Source organism: Aulonocara stuartgranti (genome assembly GCF_965226115.1).
Source record: "Aulonocara stuartgranti genome assembly, chromosome: 7".
Taxonomy (NCBI): domain Eukaryota; kingdom Metazoa; phylum Chordata; class Actinopteri; order Cichliformes; family Cichlidae; genus Aulonocara; species Aulonocara stuartgranti.
The window spans coordinates 24146491-24166105 of NC_138945.1; the positions used below are offsets into that span (position 1 = coordinate 24146491).

At 40.7% G+C, this 19615-nt stretch overlaps 2 protein-coding genes across 2 annotated transcripts; one reads left to right on the plus strand and one right to left on the minus strand.

Annotated features, from left to right (window-relative positions):
* The first annotated feature begins 2358 nt into the window (after positions 1-2358).
* nup155 (nucleoporin 155) lies at positions 2359-16634 on the plus strand. The gene is made up of 34 exons (XM_082538239.1): positions 2359-2528; positions 2784-2955; positions 4615-4752; positions 4881-4977; positions 5142-5212; positions 5290-5382; positions 5729-5992; positions 6081-6154; positions 6264-6355; positions 6473-6570; positions 6659-6826; positions 6941-7041; positions 7160-7330; positions 7441-7551; positions 7711-7805; positions 7897-7982; positions 8128-8269; positions 8428-8494; positions 9096-9211; positions 9682-9779; positions 9904-10037; positions 10159-10350; positions 10577-10715; positions 10839-10974; positions 11055-11208; positions 11288-11392; positions 12420-12574; positions 12740-12869; positions 12965-13078; positions 13218-13338; positions 13485-13595; positions 13938-14074; positions 14195-14301; positions 15458-16634. The coding sequence occupies exons 2-34, from the start codon at positions 2814-2816 to the stop codon at positions 15594-15596; spliced, it is 4098 nt and encodes a 1365-aa protein (XP_082394365.1). The 5' UTR covers positions 2359-2528; positions 2784-2813; the 3' UTR covers positions 15597-16634.
* A 433-nt stretch (positions 16635-17067) lies between these two features.
* Positions 17068-18502, minus strand: ora5 (olfactory receptor class A related 5; the record flags this gene model as incomplete). The annotated part of the gene is made up of 1 exon (XM_082542601.1): positions 17068-18502. One exon carries the CDS (start codon positions 18500-18502, stop codon positions 17378-17380), a length of 1125 nt encoding a protein of 374 aa, XP_082398727.1. The 3' UTR covers positions 17068-17377.
* Between the last annotated feature and the right edge of the window lie 1113 nt (positions 18503-19615).

Sequence of the window (19615 nt, forward strand, 5' to 3'; positions counted from 1 at the left end):
GTTCCTTGTTTGCGTTTTTTTCTCCTGCAGGCATCAGACCGTGTAATGTGCTTGGTTTTTATTTTCCCACCGTGTGTTTGACACAGATAAATAGAAGTGATTCTATGAAGTTAATTTCAAAAAGGCACATAAGCCCATGTGACAGAAAGATTAAACTCATCTGTCAATGATTCATAATATGTTACCACGTTCAATTTATTGAGCAAAATTTGTCATAAAAGGTACGAATTTTTAATCTGCTGTGGGCACTTTGTTCCTGTCTAACGAGCTTGTGTGTTTTATAAGTATTAGTGTAAATATAATCATACTAATAGGTATATGCAGTTTTTTTACATACACCTTTCTACCACTGAGTTTACCCCCTTTTTGCCTTCAGAAGTGCTTTAATTTGGGGGGGGGGGCAAAGATTCAACAAGGAGCTGGAAACATTCCTCAGATATTTTGATCCGTATTGACAGTGTCACACAGTTGCTGAAGATTTCTTGGCACTGCATCCCAAAGGTGCCCTATTGGATTGAGATCTGGTGACTGTGAAGGCCGTTTTAGTACAGTAAACTCACTGTCATGTTCAAGAAACCAGTTTGAGATTATTTGAGCTTTGTGGCCTGTTGTGTTATTCTGGCGAAAGCAGCCATCAAAAGATGGGTACACTGTGATAATAAAGAGATAGATGGTCAGCAACAATAATCAGGTAGGCTGTGGTGCTTAAATTATGCTCAGTTGATACTAAGGGACCTAAAGTGTACCAAGAAAATATCCCTCACACCATTACAGCACCAGCAGGCTGAACTGTTGATACAGTGCAGGATGGGTGTTTATTTATGTTGTTTACCCTAAATTCTTACCATAAGAAATTGAAACTAATCAGACCAGGTAACATGTTTTCAGTCTTCTTTTGTCGAGTTGTGGTGAAGTGTAGTATCAGTTTTCTGTGTTTAGCTGGCAGGAGTGGCACCTGGTGTGATCTTCTGCCACTGTTCATCTGCTTCAGATTTCAGTGAATTCAGAGATCTTCTTCTGCACAGCTTGGTTGTAAGGAGTTGCTATTACGGTGACTGTTGCCTTGTTTTCGACTCAAAGCAGTCTAGCCTGTCATCTGACCTCTGGGATCAACAAGGCATTTTTGCCCCGAGAACTGCCGCTTGCTGGATTTTTTTTGTCTTTTTTGGACCATTCTCTGTAAACCCTAGAGATGGTTGTGTGGGAAAATCCCACAAAATCCATGCATGAGATACATGCCATGTGTCAATTCAATTCAATTCAATTTTATTTATATAGCGCCAAATCACAACAGCAGTCGCCTCAAGGCGCTTTATATTGTACAGTAGATCGTACTGTACAATAACATTGTTATCCCAAGCAATCTGTTTTTGACTCTTACAATCAGCCCAATTTTTCTGAATCTTTACATTTGTATTGAATCTACTATTTCCAAATCAAATTAATTTAGTTTTGATCAAATTGAATGATAATTTGTTTTTATCAAGCCAGATCTTCAGATCAAATATTTATCATCATCTCATCCAGTACATATTACAAATCAATACAAGAGAAGAACATATTAGTGTCATCAACAAAAACTAGCATTTTTAACACGGTGGACACCTCACATTGATGTACTGTGTAACTTTTGAACAACAATTGGGGCCCAACACTGACCCCTGGGGGAGGCCACAAGCAATGTCCATACATACGGAGTAACAATCATTTAACTTCACAAACTATTGTTTGTTTCTTAACTAACTCCCAACCAAATTTAAAACTACACCGTAATGCCACTGAATCAATTATTTGTTATTAAAATATCATGATCTATTGTATAAAACGCCTTTCTTGATAGCCCAAACACACTGGGTTTTTTTTTTGTTTGTTTGTTTTGTCTAGGGAGTTTGTGACGTGTTTAGTTTAATAATGCCAGTGATGTTGATCTGTTTGAAATAAAACCATACTTAGTATCTGTCATTAGTTTATCGTTGTATCATGAGATTCAGCACACATTACACATATTCATAATTAATCACTATTTTTTGCAATAAAACATTATGTTACACTCGAAGGTTTAATTTTTGATTGCAAACCTTTTTTGAATGCATAATAAAACATAAAAGTTGCGTTTCTGCTTGAGAAACTAAAACTGCTGACCTTTGTAGAATGAGCGTCTCACGTTTAAAAAAAAAATCAAATTTACAAGAACAATTGAATACGTAGATTTGAAAACATCGTTAATTGAAACAGCACTGCAGATGAAACAGAATACAGCACGTCTTTCAATGGTTTAAGTGGTTATTTTGCGGAATATTTTACAGCTCTTCTTGTGTATCTTTGGTGGATGGCAGTACAACACACTCTGAAGGAGACGAAGAAGAAGTTACACCGGAAATAACCCTTTCTCTACTCCTGTGCATGAGGTTGGCGGGCTGCTAGCTGTATATGTGTATTGGGGGTAATTCTTTGAATTTTGCTGCTCAACTGATCAACTCAACTCGTTGACCTAACACACCAGAAACACGCGGAATCGTTTCATTTGGGTAAAGCAATGACCGCACTTTTAAATGCTTTATTTCACTCTTAGCTGGCAGTTAGCTGTATGCTAAATAATAGGTTCTTAGTGGCAGCAGAAAGCTAACCGGTGTTCTGTCAACTAGCTAACATTAGCTAGCAGCAACTGGAAAAAAAAAAAGTTAAAGTTTTTGGTGTATCGCTTGATTATTTCTCTCGGGTATTTACGGAGGGCATCTGGCCAAATTGTGCAGTCGATTAATTGTGAACTGCTTTTTGTGCAGATAGGATAGGTGAGCGGTGGTTGCCCAGCCATGCCGTCCCCCGCTGGACCCAGCAGCCCCGCCGCTGCGCTCGCTGAAGCCCTGGAGAACTCCTCACGGCTCATCGACAGACACCTGCAGGATGACCGATGCTTTCCCGACCTGTCAGAACTGCTCGGAGTCCCCTCACACAGTAAGCTAAGGCGAAGGAAAGACCTAATGATAGCTGTTTGTTTACAGCTCATGCAACACTAAGAGTAGAGGAAAAACTGGGATGGATAATGTCGGTGAAAGCAAATGTTGCAGGAGGTTTTGGACAAAACTTTCCTACAGAGGATCTGAGCAGCAGTTGTTGCTCATGTGTGTGTAAAATACAGATTTCAGGAGTGACTGTGGGAAATATGGATGTGTTTGGGTGAAGAGAGACAGTTTAAAAAGTTCAGGGTGATGTGTTGAAAAGCATGAAAATGTGAAGGTTTAGCACTTAGGGTTTTTTTTTTTAATTAAATGATTTAAGGCAAAAAGCTTTATCAAAATATTTGGTTAAACTCCCGTAGATCATCTCATTGTAAGAATGTATTCTCCATATGTGATTCTTTTTTTGTTTGGTTATTATTATTATTTTATTTAACTGTAAAAGGAGGAAAGCGAAATCTGCTCCACAGATTTATAAGCAAATGAAGCATCTCTATGTTACGCTTGCATCATGGTATTTTATTTTAAGGGGCTAAATTATTCTGTTGCTCAGTAGTTAAAAAGATAGATAAGGGAAATGCAAAGTTCACATTGGAATTATTTCATATCACTTGACCAAGTTTTGGATAAAATTCTCAGCCTAACCATCTCTGATTTTCCTGACAAAAATTCGAAAGCCAGGGTACACCTTTGACATGTTTCCAGTCTGTTGAAGGGCTAGCAGATAGTGACAGGCAACCATTAACTCTCACATTTACACCTTTAGAAGTTTAGGCAATCACCTATTAACCTAACCCCATGCATGTCTTTGGACTGTGGGAGGAAGCTGGAGTACCAGGGGACACTGGGAGAACATGCAAACGCCACACTGGATTTGAACCCGGTGCCTTCTTGCTGTGAGACAACAGTGCTAACTGCGCTCCTTATTATCAGTTTGTTTTTGTGTTTAGGGGGCATTTTTAAGACACCATTTTCTGTGGAGCCATTTTCATATATTGTAGGTAGTTCTCCTAGTAGCTAAGTAGTCGTTCAAATATTTTAGGCCTGAAGGAATATGGAATTTCAAAAGTGTAGCTGAAGTTCAACATATATTTCTGACAGCGTGAATTTTGATGAAAATTTTAATAGTTTTTGGAACACAGATTTCCGTATATGAGGTGTTTTCTGTACTACCAAATTACTCATATCAGATGAATGGTTCGTTGATATTCCAGACCCGCCCCCCCAGAAAACCCGCCAAAACATCACCGTAACAACTTAATTGTTACTTCTTCTTCTTTTTTCTTTTTTTTGCAAAGATTTGGTGTCTTTGTTTATAACTTCAGCCTCACTTTCTCAGCATGACTTTTAAAAAATATATATTTTTACAGATGGTATTTAAGAGAGCTTAAATTTCACAATGTGAGTGTCATGCACTAGGCTAAAAGCTAAAGCCTGTCAGCTTCCTTATTTGGAAGTGTAGTCCTGGAATTTTCTTCAGGAAAACCAGAGACGGCCAAGCTTGATGCATTTGGTCAGTTGATATAGAATGAATTATTGTCTTAACACCTTTCAGTGTAACATCTTTATATATTTCAACAACTATATTGCTTACCTTATTTTACAGTGATGGAGAAAAACTTAATACTATAAACAGACTTCCTGTTGTTCTTCACAGATATGCCGTCCCTCTCCGGGGTGTCAGATATGGACTACCCACTCCAGGGGCCTGGTTTACTCAGTGTGCCTAACCTGCCAGAGCTCAGTGCAGTCCGCCGAGTCCCTCTGCCACCTGAGCTCGTGGAGCAATTCAGCCGTATCCTTTCGTTCATTCAGGAAAAACAAATGCAATGATTTTCATCTGACATATCGAGTAGAAAATATGTTCATTGCACTTGTGTTTGTTCCACAAGTAATACGAGTTTCAGCTTAACCAACTTGTAGACATGCAGTTCAACTGCATGATGGGAGTTTTCCCTGAAATTTCTCGAGCGTGGCTTACAATCGACAATGACATCTTTATGTGGAATTACGAAGATGGGTGCGTACCTCTTGGATAAAACAGGACTGACTGACTTTTACAAACCAAGTCGAGTGCACAAACTCTGCTAATATTATTAGTAATAATATTTTTGTTGAGAGTCTTTATTGATGATAAAACCAGGAGTTGAGGCATTTTTTTTTCTCTTTTTTTATTCCTTGCAGAGGAGACGTGGCCTATTTTGATGGCCTGATTGAAACTATTTTGGCAGTCGGCCTAGTAAAACCAAAACAAGGTACGCCTAGGCACTCGCAAAGCATTTGTCATCTTTTGTTTGAGTAATTCTTATGGGTTCTGTTTTTCTTTTCTCAGGGATTTTACAGCCACACATTCACTACCTCTTAGTATTGGCCACTTCTGTGGACGTGGTCATCCTTGGGCTCAGTTTCCCCAAAGGTCAAGCTGGTAAGTGATTCCTCATCAGAATTTTTGTAATATTTTGTAGGTAAAAGAAAAGGTTTTCCTTTTAACATTAATAGTTACACATTCCATCTCAAATCCTGCAGCAACCCTGGTATTAAGCAGCAGTACATTAAATTATATCCAGCTGTTTTAAAGGCATGTATTCAGTTTGTTACCATTTACATTGTCAGCTATATAACAACAAATGCCAGACAAGCACACTTTTAAGAATCGGTGTGAGGATATTTGTATGGATGTCAGAGTTGGGTAATGGGAGTAGTGCCTATGATATCATGATGTGCTTACGCTGGTTTATCTGGGTCATATTTGTGTCTCTCTCTTGTTTCAGGGTTGAATGACAGCATGTCTGGTGGGATGCAGCTGCTACCAGACCCTCTGTTCTCAATCCCCACAGACAACACCTACATCCTATCCATCACCTCCACAGATCTGGGACGCATCTTTATGGCGGGGAAGGACGGCTGCCTCTATGAGATCGCTTACCAGGCTGAGGCAGGCTGGCTGAGCCAACGCTGCAGAAAAATCAACCACTCTAAGAGCTCTCTGTCCTTCCTAATCCCTTCTGTTCTTCAGTTCTCCTTCTCTGAAGATGGTAAGGAGCAGGTTCACGTTTCCAGGTGGAGTGAAATATATCTGCCTGATTAAAGCTGACTGGAACATTTTGTTGCTTCTCTCCACAGATCCCATTGTGCAGATTGCAATAGATAACTCTCGTAACACACTTTTCACACGCTCAGAAAAAGGTGTCCTTCAGGTATGAGGCACATTTTGTGCGTACATATCTTTCTGATCGGCCCGGAAAGCAATAAATGTGCAGTAATCACCTGTCGTTTTAAATAATGAAATACTTTCATATTTTTCAGGTGTATGACCTGGGTGCTGACGGGCAAGGAATGAGTCGCGTGGCAACAATGTCACAGAGTTCAATTGTTGCGGCTGCTGGAAACATTGCGAGGCATGTTTTAGTTTAATAAACATCAATCAAGCTTCTTTTTGTGTTGTTATCCGCTCAGAGGAGAGTATTTCTTTTTTTTCTCTGCCTATTTGAAAAATTCAGTTTTTCCATTTTCAGGACAATAGATCGTTCGGTCTTCAAACCCATCGTACAGATCTCTGTGATTGACAGATCAGAGTCCTCAGATTGCCATCTTCTTGCCGTCACCCACGCAGGTATGTTATGAAATATTAATCAGTATGAGATGAAATACTAGAATACGTGCATTATGTATCGGTCTGTACTGATACTGTGTTTCTGCAGGTGTGCGTCTCTACTTCAGCACTACACCTTTTGCACCTCCGCACCAGAAGAACGTTGCAGTGCGACCTAGCCTACTAGCTATGGTACACGTTCGCCTTCCTCCAGGTTTTTCTGCCTCCTCTACCCTCCAGAAACCCTCCAAAGTACATAAGGCACTACACAGCAAAGGTAATAAGCAAATGGCACTCAGATCCTGAATCATTTATTTGTTCGTTCAGTAACGTACCGGGGCTTCGTTGGCAAGGAACCACATCTGTCTTTAATACATTTGAAATCTATCAGGTGTTCTTCTTATGGCTGCTTCTGAGACAGAGGACAGTGACATTCTGTGGTGCATCAATCACGACTCCTTTCCATTCAAGAAGCCCTTAATGGAGACGCAGGTTAGCACAAAAAAAGTCATGCAATGAATAAATTAAATGTATGTTTTCCCTTTCTTTGGCACTTTGTTAGATACTGATCAGTTTATCTGTCATGTTCGCTGCACATGTTGCATTGCAGATGATGTCTAATGTAGATGGACACTCTTGGGCTCTTTGTGCCATTAATGAGGAGCGACCGGCCAATTTTTTTACTCCGCTGAACAAGGACCATATCCCCATCACCAGTTCTCCTGTGGTGGTCCAGCAGCACAACATCCCTCCACAGAAGTTTGTCCTCCTCTCTGCAAAGGTTAAAATTGTTGTCATGATGCTTCATGTTGCATACGTAAACTTAATCTTGTTACAGTGTGACAAGACATTATCATAACTGTACAACTAAAAGTGTCAAATCTCCTTCAGGGGAGTCATATTTTTCAAAAGCTGAGACCAGTAGATCAGCTCCGTCACCTCCTGGTGAGCTGTGCTGGAGGGGAAAGTGAAGAAATTGAACGCTTCTTCAAGCTCCACCGGGTAAAATCACAATGACAATCACTGTGTAATGTTTTATAATCCCCTTATCATACCATGTAGCAGTAAGCCTATGCATGTGACTAGCTAGCAGCCTTTGTGACACACAGACACCTTCATCACATGCAACATATTTTTGAATCATTACTGTTTTCTGTACAGGAGGAGCAGGCTTGTGCCACAGCCTTAATCCTCGCTTGCTCCAGTGCTGCTTGCGACAGAGAGGTTTCACAATGGGCTACCAGAGCCTTCTTCAGGTCAGTTAATGGTTTGATATATGTAAATATTTCCAGTCGTTCACAGTGTGCACAAACTAAAGTCAGTGCTGTTTTTTACTATTTTGATCAGATATGGAGGAGAAGCACAGATGAGATTTCCTGCAGCCTTGGCGTCACCCAGTACTGTTGGGCCTGTGATGAGCTCTCCAGCACCGGGTAAATGAACAAACATTTTGCTGTGTCCACCTGGCTGGTGGGATGTGACCAAATCATGCAAAACAAGATCTGTACGTGAAGAAAACAATCATTTTAATCGCTAACTATAATATTTACCATCGTGCATTATTAATGCCCCCTTCAGGTATTATACCCCCAGCACTGGCCACACCCTTTGCATCAATGCAGTCTGGCTCTGCCCCCATCACACCTATGTCAGCTGGCCCTGAGGTGATTTTCTCCGGGAAGCACAACGGCATTTGCATCTACTTTGCACGCATTCTCGGGTTAGTAAAGCCTGTCATCATTTGTCACATTTTTCTGGGTCACAGCTTAAATACTCAGCCTCTGATTCAAAGCTTTGGTTGCTGATGTGTGTTGATGTTGTCCTTAAACTGCTGAGTCACATGTCTTCCTCTCCTGTTTTCCTGCTGACTCTGAACAGAAATATTTGGGATGGCAGCCTTGCTGTCGAGAAAACTATCAGCAAAGGGAATCAGACTGTCAGTATTGTAAGTAACATTACAGTTACATTTACTCACAGCAGAATTGTTTGGATTGTAAAAAAAATCTTGGATGTCAAGATGATTTTCTCCGGTTGAATGGAAATAAAATTTGTGCCCCTGTCAGCCCGTCCCCCTGGTTCATTCGAAATCTGGATTAGCTTTCCTTTTATTAGAGATCTTGTCTTTGACACTTGATTGGTGCTTGCCACTGGATTTGCATGTTAAGGACCTGGTTTGTTCTTGCTTTCGTCAGCTGAGAAATATTAGTTTTATTTCTAAATCTGTCCTGTAATTGACTCTTTAACGAGCTTTTACTGAGGCAGGTAGATCGTCTGCAGTTTGGATGATCTACAGAAGATCCTCCCAAACGTTCCCATGTCATACCTCTACTGATCTCATTGCTCCCAATCAAGTTTAGAATTCAATCTGTGAGCTCAGTGGATTCATTTAGCATTTTATTTGTCCTTATTGTCCTTCTTTTGTGGTTTTTATTTGATGTGAAGCTCCTTGTGATTTTTATTTTGAATGGCGCTAAGTAAATAAAACTATTCCTATCTCTTACATGTTGTTAATAATTAACACTAGCTTTCATCCTTTACCCCCACAGTTGGAAAGCAGTGTTAATTCATTTGATGTGGAGTCAGTCCTTCACGAGCTCTGCGGCTTGCAGGAGTTTCTGGATAAAAACTCTCAGTTCAGTCCCTCCTCTCTCGGTGCTGCAAGGTGAAGCTCCTTACAGATTTGTTTATTCTTATTTTGAGTTAATAGCTGTATTGATACCTCAGAAAGTTGTTAGATCTTTTGCAACATTGCCTTCAAATTAAAGGAGTAGAATAATATAAATGTAAAAAGAATTAAAGATTTCCTTCAGTTCAGTGAGCAGAATACATGATGTAACACCAGCTGGGATATGAACAGATGGTTTAACTTTGCTGAATGTTTTAGTCTGCGGAGAACAGTTCAGCTCAGGTGATTAAGGACTGAAAAAGGTATCAAATGAAGTTCTGTTTAGATGAGACGTCCCCTCAAACTAGCTTCTGTTCAAAACCCTCAAAAAACCAAAACACTTTCCTTTTTGATGTTAATGCACAAAACAGGATCTGTAGATGCTAAAAAGATAAAAATATACTTCAACAGACTCTTGTTTCCTATCTCTCTTGTATAACATCTGTGTTGTTTCCTCTTATCTTCAGCTCCCCTGCCAACCTGCAGCAAAGGCTGCTGGGATTCATGCGTCCTGATGGAGCCAGCTCTCAGCAGGTTCAGCAGGAACTCCAGAGGAAATATCACAGTGAGTCATGAATACAGGCTTCATTTTTTCCCCTGAATATTTTTTTTATTACACTATATATAAATATGGGAAAGGAAACACAGTGTAAGTTTTTTTTTTTTTCCTTTGTCATTTCCGTTTCCAGCCAAGGCTCAAGTCTATGAGAAAGTGTCCCTGCAGGCCATCCAGCAGTTAGTGCATCGCTCATATCAGACTCTGGCCCTCTGGAAGCTTCTCTGTGATCATCAGTTCAGCCTCATTATGTCTGAGCTGCCAAAGGTGCATATGTGCACTGCAAACAGATGCTCATACCCCTGCAGTAAAACCTGGTATTCAATTGAAGCTCCCCGTTGTTTTTGGAGTGCTCCTTTGTCATTCTGCCATTTCTTGTTATTTGCAGGAGTTTCAAGAGCAGATGAAGGGAGCAAGTTTTAAAGATGTTGTGATAAGGGGCAAGGAGTTATCTGGAGCGCTCATCACAGGACTCATTAATGTCTATATCAAAGATAACGCCTCCGTGGATGCTATCAGCAATCACCTGCGCGACATCTGTCCGCTGCTGTACAGCAGCGATGACAGCGTTTGCTCCAAGGTTCGTACACACACCTTTTTTTTCCACCTCTGTGTTAAGTATAGTTACAATTATTGCTGCTTCAGGGGTATCACATTCTTACTTTATTGATGTGTGCGTCTTGTTTTCACATTTCTTATAATCATGGTATTTTTTAAGGCAATGAGGTCTTGTACTAAGAGGTTATTGATTTATCCACATCGATTCATGTGTCTCAGCACTGAATTTGCTCTTGTCCCCCACTCAGGCTAATGAGTTGCTGCAGAGCTCCAAGCAGATCCAGAATAAAGCAGATAAAGAGAGAACACTGAGAGAGTCTTTACGGCTCTACCAACAGATCAGCCAGCACACAGACCTCCCACTTGTTTGCTCCCAGTACAGACAGGGTAAGGAGATGCAAGACATCTCCACTATCTCTGTTTATATATATATATATATATATATATATATATATATATATATATACACTGTTCGTGAGATTTATTTTCTAACGCTGCTTATCTTCTCAGTGCGTTTCTACGAGGGAATCCTGGAGTTGTGTCTCACTGCGGCAGAGAAGAAGGATCCACAGAGGCTAGGGCCTCATTTCTACAAGAATGGAGAACCTGAGCAGGACAGAGTGGGACAGCAGGCCTTCCAGGAAAGGTAGAAGAAGCCTTAAACAAATCACCCACATCAGAGATGTAGTCATCACCGTTCTTTATCTTTGCTTTTTAAACCTCCAGACTTTCATGTTATAAGTGCATCACAGACACCATGCAGGAGCTGGTGAACCAGAGCAAAGCTGCCCCACAGTCCCCCAGTGTCCCTAAACAGCCCGGTCCTCCTGTCATGACCTCTGACCCCAACATGCTCAGCAATGAGGAAGCGACAGCTCATGTGAGTAGGAGTTTCTCTCATTTCTTTCTGCTGCACTGTGTATCATCTTCATTTCTAATAAAAATCTGTTCCTGTGTAGTTTGAGCAGATGCTGGGTTTGGCCCAGAGGTCTCAGGACGAGCTGTTTCACATCGCGCTCTACAACTGGCTGATTCAGGCCGACCTGACTGACAAGCTGCTCGAGGTACTGTCTGCTTGCTCGTAAATGTTTTGTTTCAGTAAAGCTTGTTTTACCTTTTCATTTTTCTTTCTCTTTTTAGTTGGCAGACATCGGTTCTTACATCAGTTTAGATCAGGGGTGGGCAATTCCAGGCCTCGAGGGCCGGTGTCCTGCAGGTTTTAGATCTCACCTTGGGTCAACACACCTGAATCACATGATTAGTTCATTACCAGGCCTCTGGAGAACCTCAGGAGCTAATTTAGCCATTTAAATCAGCTGTGTTGGTTCAAGGACACATCTAAAACCTGCTGGGACACCGGCCCTCGAGGCCTGGAGTTGCCCACCCATGGTTTAGATTCTATTTTCAACCAGATTTTATTGCCCCAAACATAACAGCTAATATACATGGAAGACAGGTGCTGAGAAAATCTGAAATTTATAAGAGAACAAATGAAAGGAAAAAATAGTTTCTTTAAATTCAAATTAATCAAGTAATGAATTAATTTCTAGTTTTAATTTGTTTGTAGATTATTATTTAGATTTTTAAATAAAGCTCCTCATTTATTTGCTTTCCCAAATGACCTTTCTATTTATTCATGAATGTTTCACATCTCCTTTTTATTGATTCATCCAAAGCTTTTGCACCTCAATTTCATTCAAAGAAATTGTTTTATGAAAAAAATATATAAATGAAGATGTATAAAAATCAACTGGTGTGTAAAAAAACTAGGAGAATTAAAACCGATTTAAATACTTATCAAGGCAAGTTGAAACTACATTTTTTTTAAAAAAATAAAAAATGTTTGATTCCTAAAATGTCTTTCACTTGACGTAAAAACTCCCCTAAAATAATAAAAAAATGAATAGAAAAATGTTTAAATCTAACATTTTACTGCATATTCAGTGTTGTTTTACTCTGATTCTTGCAGTTTTATTTTTTACACCTCCACACATTTGTGTATGAACAAATTGAAGATGCCTTTTGGCATTGTCATGGTGATTGCACACCAGTATATGATACCCGTGTTTGTCCCTGTGCTCTGCGGTCCAGGTGAATTCTCCATACTTGGAAGAACATCTGATGCATATGATCAAGCAGGACCAGAGTAAAGTTCATAATATGGACCTCCTGTGGCGCTACTACGAGAAGAATCGTAACTTTGGCAAAGCTGCCCACGTACTGGCCCGCCTCGCCGACATGCACAGGTTCGGACACAGCAGTACAATGCCAACGCCACAACATGCAACACATTTACATGGAAAATTGGCCACCTCCAACACTGACTCCTTCACCAAGTGTATACGTTATATTCAACTTATTAAAAAACAATTTAGAAAAAGTACCTTGATGTTTGCACTCTGATCATGTAGCACGGAGATCTCACTGAAGCAGCGTTTGGAGTACATCGCTCGAGCCATCCTGTCTGCGAAGAGTTCATCCTCTATCTCAGCTCAGGCATCTGACGGAGAGTTCCTCCATGAGCTGGAGGAGAAGATGGAGGTAACCCTGACGTTGTAACGCTTACAGTGAAAGAAATCCTAGCCTGAAATTCAGCACATTCTGCTCACGCTCTGTCTACTTCCTGTCTGCCATAGCTTGTGCGTATCCAAGTACAGATACAGGAAACCTTGATCAGACAGTACTCCCATCATCCCTCTGTGAAAAATGTCATCTCTCAGTTGGACTCGGAACTAATGGACATCACAAAGGTAACGTGCAACTGTGGAACAGAGAAGAGTGTTTTTAGGAGTATTTTAACACGCTAGCCTTAATTTAAAGGTGATGGATAAAGAGTTTTGTTTTTACAGTGAATAGAAATTTGTTTGTGGAACTGTTTTTGTTGCATAGCTCTATGGAGAGTTTGCCGATCATTTCAAATTGTCTGAATGCAAACTGGCCATCATTCACTGCGCTGGACACTCTGACCCGATCCTGGTGCACTCGCTGTGGCAGGAGATTTTGGAGAAAGGTGAGCGAAATGTCAAGATCCTGCAAAAATGCAACCTGGGACACCCCCCCCCCCTCTCTCTCACACCCACACACACCCTTTCTGCTTTATATTTATGTATTTTTTTGCATGCTTTATATCTCACTTATACCTCTTCTCTCTTTCAGAACTGGAAGATACTGTGGCCATGAGTCCAGTAGATAGAATGAGGTCTCTTAATCTGAAGCTGGTATCGCTTGGAAAGATTTATGCTGGAACACCGAGATATTTCCCTTTGGGTAAGCTGTAATTACATTGAGTTTTAGTCTGATTAAAATTTGCCAGCTTGCACTTTAAAATTTTGTCAACAGTAATATAATTGGAGTTCCCTTTAGCATCATTTATGTCAGCATGTCTCTGGTGTGCAGGTCTGTAGGGTCATGTTGGTGATTAAGGCAATTGTTTAATTATCCTCCTTTTTATAACCAGCATGTTCAAGCTTGTCATGCCTATGGAGGCATTTATTAATTTTATATAAATCATCGGTACTTGCATGCATGCACATAATCAATTACGTACCCGGGAGTGAACATATTGCTGAGTATGCGATGCTAAGGAGCTGATGTGTCCTGTGATTGCAGAGTTTCTAGTAAAGTTCCTGGAGCAGGAGGTTTGCCGGCTCAACTGGGATGTGGGATTCGTTACATCCACTATGCAGGAGATTGGAGTGCAGTTGCCACGTCTGTTGGAAGTCTATGACCAGCTCTTCAAAACTCGGGTACATGCAGTACCCTGTGACTTTTTAAGCTGAACTTTCTTTTAGTCTGTTCAGTAATGATCCACCTATCTCAATGAATCAAAAAAACCAACCCTTTGTTTGTTTCTAAATTTTTCATAGGATCCTTGCTGGCAACGTCTGAGGAAACCGCTTCATTTAGTGGAGTGTATCCATGTACTTCTCTCAGGATATGTAGAAGACCCCAGCAGGGTACCAACTTATGACAGGTAATTACGGTCTGTTCAGCTCCTGGCCTGTAGTGGCTGCGGTAGTGTTCACAGCATTAACCTAAGGTCCCCAGTGAGCATTACTATCACAACTGTTGCCATCAGTCAGTGTGTAAGCTGATTATTTTATTTCTTTTAGAGACGATACACATTCATCAACATTACTGTACATGTGCCAGTGTTGGTTAAATCTCTGTTGAACTTTTGTCCCCTGGACAGATGTTGAAAGGAAAAAAAGCACACTGTTTAAAGCCATTTAAAAGTCCATGAAAATGAACCATATACAATAAAAACCACTAATATTAAATAGTACTGGAATAGGGAGTTTAAGTTTGCGCAGAGGCAGTTAAAACACAATCCCTTAATCTCTCTTGTACTACAGATGAACCTGTGAAACTCTAACCGAGATTACATACAAAGAAGTCATAAGAGGCATGCTTTTGTTTACTCATTGGGGGTGAAGATCAGAACTGAGAACCTCTCAGGCCCAGATTATTCTCCATTTTGGACAAGGACAGCTGCAGATCCAATGCACGAGCAGGCATTCCTGTAGTCTTCCTTCTGGTAGTCTGCTGGCTATGCACATGTGTAGTTGGTACGTTAAAATATAAATTCTCCAGGGACGAGTCTGGCGAGACATTTACACCGGAAAGTATGATCTTGGTTTATTTTCAAGACTTTAGATAAAATCTTAAGCTAAATTTTAAATGCTGTGAGCACAGGAAGAAAGTACTTAAAAAGCGTAACAGAGAGTAATGACGCTGAACATTTTTTTTTAAGTAAGTGAATACATTTTCTAATTTTACACCAAAAATAGAAAATGTATTAAATGTTCCATAAAAGGAGCAAAATGATCACGCTTTAAATACAGGTCTTATCTTGATCACACTAGTGTTTTTTGTACCCCCCCCCCCTCTTCAGTGTGATGCATTTTTGCTGTTTCTAAGCAACAGATCATGCCCATCATGCCAGCTCCCAGCAGGCAGTCAGATACCGTGGACAAACATGTAAAACCTCACCTCGTTTGGCCACGTGTGATGTTTAGTTTGCACTTTGATCATTTCTCTGTGATTTATTCAGGTCAGAGTTCACTAAGACTATATGAAGCATCCCATTTCCAAACATTGCAAAGTTGTTTTTGTTTTGTTTTTTGCAGACGTCGCTTCACTAACGTGTGTCTTGACAACATCTGCGGTTACCTCGTGGAGCTGCAGTCCCTGAGCCCAAACTCTGTCCTTCAACAAACCATCGGCAACTTCAAGTCCCTGCAGGCAAAGCTGGAGAAACTCCACTGATGTAACTGTGGTCAAGAGACGGGTGACTTGTGGGTGTTGCCCTGTTGGCCTTAAGTGAAAACTGCTGATTTAAAGTGTGTTTACATTGTCAGCAAAGGACAATATGATGATGACGTTTGTATTACAAAGTAGAGTTTGGCTCTTTTTTTCCCCTCCAGTTTGTTTTGCAGCTTGGAGAGACAGGTTTTTATAACTTATTTGATACATTTTGTTAGTTTAAACATTATGCAGAAATACAACCTTGGAAAGAATGACTGTTATTTGCATTGTGTGCAAATAACAGTCATATATCTAAAGATGAGAAGACACTTTTTTCATCACAAATATGAAATCCCTTTAAATTTTACAGCTTATTGGTTATAGTGGAAATGCAGTTATGTGATGGTTGATTTTTCTGGTAAAATGTCCCCAACTGAAGCCATTTCTTCACAGGGGAATGATTTTGATTGTTCTATTGCCTGTCTGCAAACAGTTTAGTTTTATATGTTGTAATTATGTACATAACTTGGCCATAATGCCGTCGTTTCTGCCACAAGTCATTTACACATTTCATTTTATTATTTACAATGAATGTTTTGTCTGCTTGGGCGTTAGATTTAACGGTGCCATTGTGTGTGAGTGCTTTTTTTGTGATTGTTTTGAAAGCAGAACGATTTTTTAACTCTGCAAACTTTGGCCCACTTGGAAGAAAAATAAATAAAACTCATTTTTAATGAAATAAAACAGAACTTTTGAGGATGTTTTCAAAACACTACACAGAAACTAGGTGTTGTCTGTGAACTAGACACACACGTGTTCTTGGTTGAGATATATCTGTGTGAAACTCTACAAATGATCAGCAGAAAGGGGCATTTAATTGCTTTGGGTGGATGTGACACTGTTTACATAATTATCTTTAATTGACTCCCTCACTCATGCTTTCTTAGAAACATCAACCCTACAAGGCAGTAATTGCTAAATTACAATTAGCTGTGTGTTGGAGTACACAATTGTGTTTTGATTCTTAGCCTCATGAGAAATAAACAGATTTTGACCTGATGTTGGGTTTATTTTTGTTGGTATACTTGCACACGCTCCAGTATAGTAAGCCATGCATAATGTCTGTGAGGGAAAATGTCTGAAGGTTTGCATCTGTTTTCCTAATGCTTGAATGTTTTTGTAGAAACCTAAGCCAGAACAAATACAGGGTTTTCCTGGAGTATGTGTAAACATTTTCCATTTGATTGTTTTAGACCCATGATTGTCAGATATGTGTTTTTATAGCTGAAAAGTAGCAAACTGAACATATGGCAAACTGTTGGTACAAGCAAAAAGCCATCTTTTATTTGTGACGATGTAATCTCAGATACAATAAAGATGACAGTACCTTCTGTTAAGCGTACAACCAGTCACAGTGAAACTTCACACTCTGTCACTCTGAAATGACCAGAGAGCTTGTTCTAAGTAGGTGAGGGCCACTTGTCATATTGAATTTTCTGCTCTTTAAATGATAGTCAGGAGGTCTTGAAGATATCGTGCTTCTCTCAGAGGTTTAGAGGCAACTGTGGGCATTGCAAAGCCTTCGAAAAATTTGCTTAAAATAGGTCTGAGTTCTGACTCCTCTGTCCTCTTTGTAAAACGGTGTGCTGACCGATTTGGGTCTAGCCTTTTATAGTGCAGGAGAAATAAAATGTATAAATAAATGCAGATGAATAAACAGTGAAGCGGTTTGATATAATGTGTTGGACAGCTGAGTAAAAAGAGAGTACACTGAGGCTCAAGAGAAAGAGCTGGGTGTCTTTTTATCTTTTGGATGAGCAAGTGAGTTTTTTCACTCCGTGCAGGAAGATGTAGGGAATGATGCACGTGTAGGAGGCTGCGATGTAGCTGGACACCTCCACTACTATTGATGAAGTGTGGATGTTGTTAGTAATGTGCAGAAGCAAATGAGTCAGCCAGCATACCAGCACCACGCTGGCTACAGCCACCACGCTCTTGGCCGCTCTCACCTGAGTGCTTGAGTTCGGATGGGGTTTAGATGGTATCTGAGAGGGCCTCGAGAGATTTGGCTGAGCTCCAACGCTGCAGTTCTGGGGAGCATTGTGGAGACTATGGCCCGATGGCTGTCGGTTTGGAGAGGAAGGAGCAGGCACACCTGTATAAATGTGGTTTGTAGATGTAGAATCTCTGAGATCTTTTGAGGTGGTTGGACCAGAGATGATGCTGACCGATGCCTTGTTGCGTTTGCTCTCAAATCTCTTTCGTTCCTCTTTAACCATCTCCTTGGTTTGATCAGAGTTATGACTCCTTATACGTTGGTGGTTTTGAAGCAGAGTGATGACAATCTGGGCACTGGCGAATACAATCCCAGCCATAGGTAAAGCGTTAGCCAGGGTTAAATAAATTGCTTCATATATTTGCCTAGCATTTGGATTAGGGAAGATCTCTATGCAATCTTCGTGGCTGTCATTTGCCACCTCCAGTGTGAAGAAGAAGAAGTGTGGGACGCTGAAGACCACAGCCACCGTCCAGCTCCCAGCAAGCAGACAGCCCACGAGACACAGGCTGTCCATCTGCACCGGTGCGCCGCCTCGTTTCAGGGAGCCGACCAGCTTCTGGTGCCAGAAAACACTGATGAAGAAGGTTGTAAAGATGCTGCTGGTTTCAGAGAGGCCAGCACAGAAGCAAAACACTCCACAGTAGGTCTTCCCCAGGAACCACCGCCCAGCAAAATCTGCCATGGTGTCAGGCAGGTCCACCAGGTAGTTGGTGATGAGGTTGGAGATGGCCAGATTGATGAAAAGGACCTCGTTTGTGCGGATGCTGGATTTGTGCCTGGGCAGGGAGCATATAGCCAGCCAGTTGTTTCCCAGGATCCCTGCAATAAACATGAGTGCTCTGATGATGGCTTCAATCAACTCTTCCATTGTTTCACAAGATCAGGCAACAACTTGTCAGCCTTTAGATCAGTGTGGGAGCTTCACAACCTTTATATAATCTGAGGAGGATGCTGTTAGCTTTAGACATTTATAGAGGAGGGGAGAAATGGCCCAACCCCATGGAGCTTTCATTGTGCAGTCCCACTGAGATGGACGTGTGTTTCTCATGTCATGCCTTCCCAGGAAACTTCCCCTGGTAGATTATAGAAACTGCCATCTGAGTAAAACACAGAAAGAGGTAAATCCAAAGCCAAATCTGAAAGTTCAGTGAACAAACAGTGAGATTAAAGGGCCAGCAGCCAAAGCTGTGAGTCCTCTGATAATTGACATGTATGGAGACAAAGAACAGAAACACTCAGTCATCCCCGGGCACCAAATGCATAATTTCCCAACAATCCAAGTAAAGCTTGTTCAAAGACATGTGAATGGAGCTCTGACCGAACGAATTCCTGCCAGCAGTTGAGAGTTTATCGGCACTAATCTTTGGTGCGTAGGAAATCATGACAAAAGTGTCCTAATTATCATCTTTTGTACTGTAGCTAGACTTTGTGATTTTCTCCATGATTTTTTTTAACGATTAGAGAAGGAACATTGTCCTTTTAATTTTACAAAGTTTCTGCCTCTGCCTGCTAAATCTTGAAAATATAACTGTTGTGCATCCTTAAATCTTCTAATCCCTTGGTCTTCCTGGTTAAACCACAGCAGGGGCGTGTCTGGTGGGGTAGAGGTGGCACCAGCCCCTCCCCCCAGTTTTTAAAGATGTATTTTTTTTATTAATCTGCTGATAAATTGCATTATTATAGCTCAAATTACTCAGCAAGAAACTAAGATAATTGGTTACAAAGCTAAAATAATACAGTGTGCACGATTTTGAAAATTGCCCCTACACATACTCATTATGTGGAATGACACTTTTGCGCATGTGGTCCTTTAAACAAATTTTTATCGTAGATATAACGACTAAATGCTGTTTTTTTCACTTTACAAATCAATACAAAATGATTGCCACTTTAACGTAATAAATCTGTAAAAGGACACAGGGCACAATTAATTTCTGATTATTGCGATTTCCGGGACCCCCTCCCTCACGCCCTCTCCTGC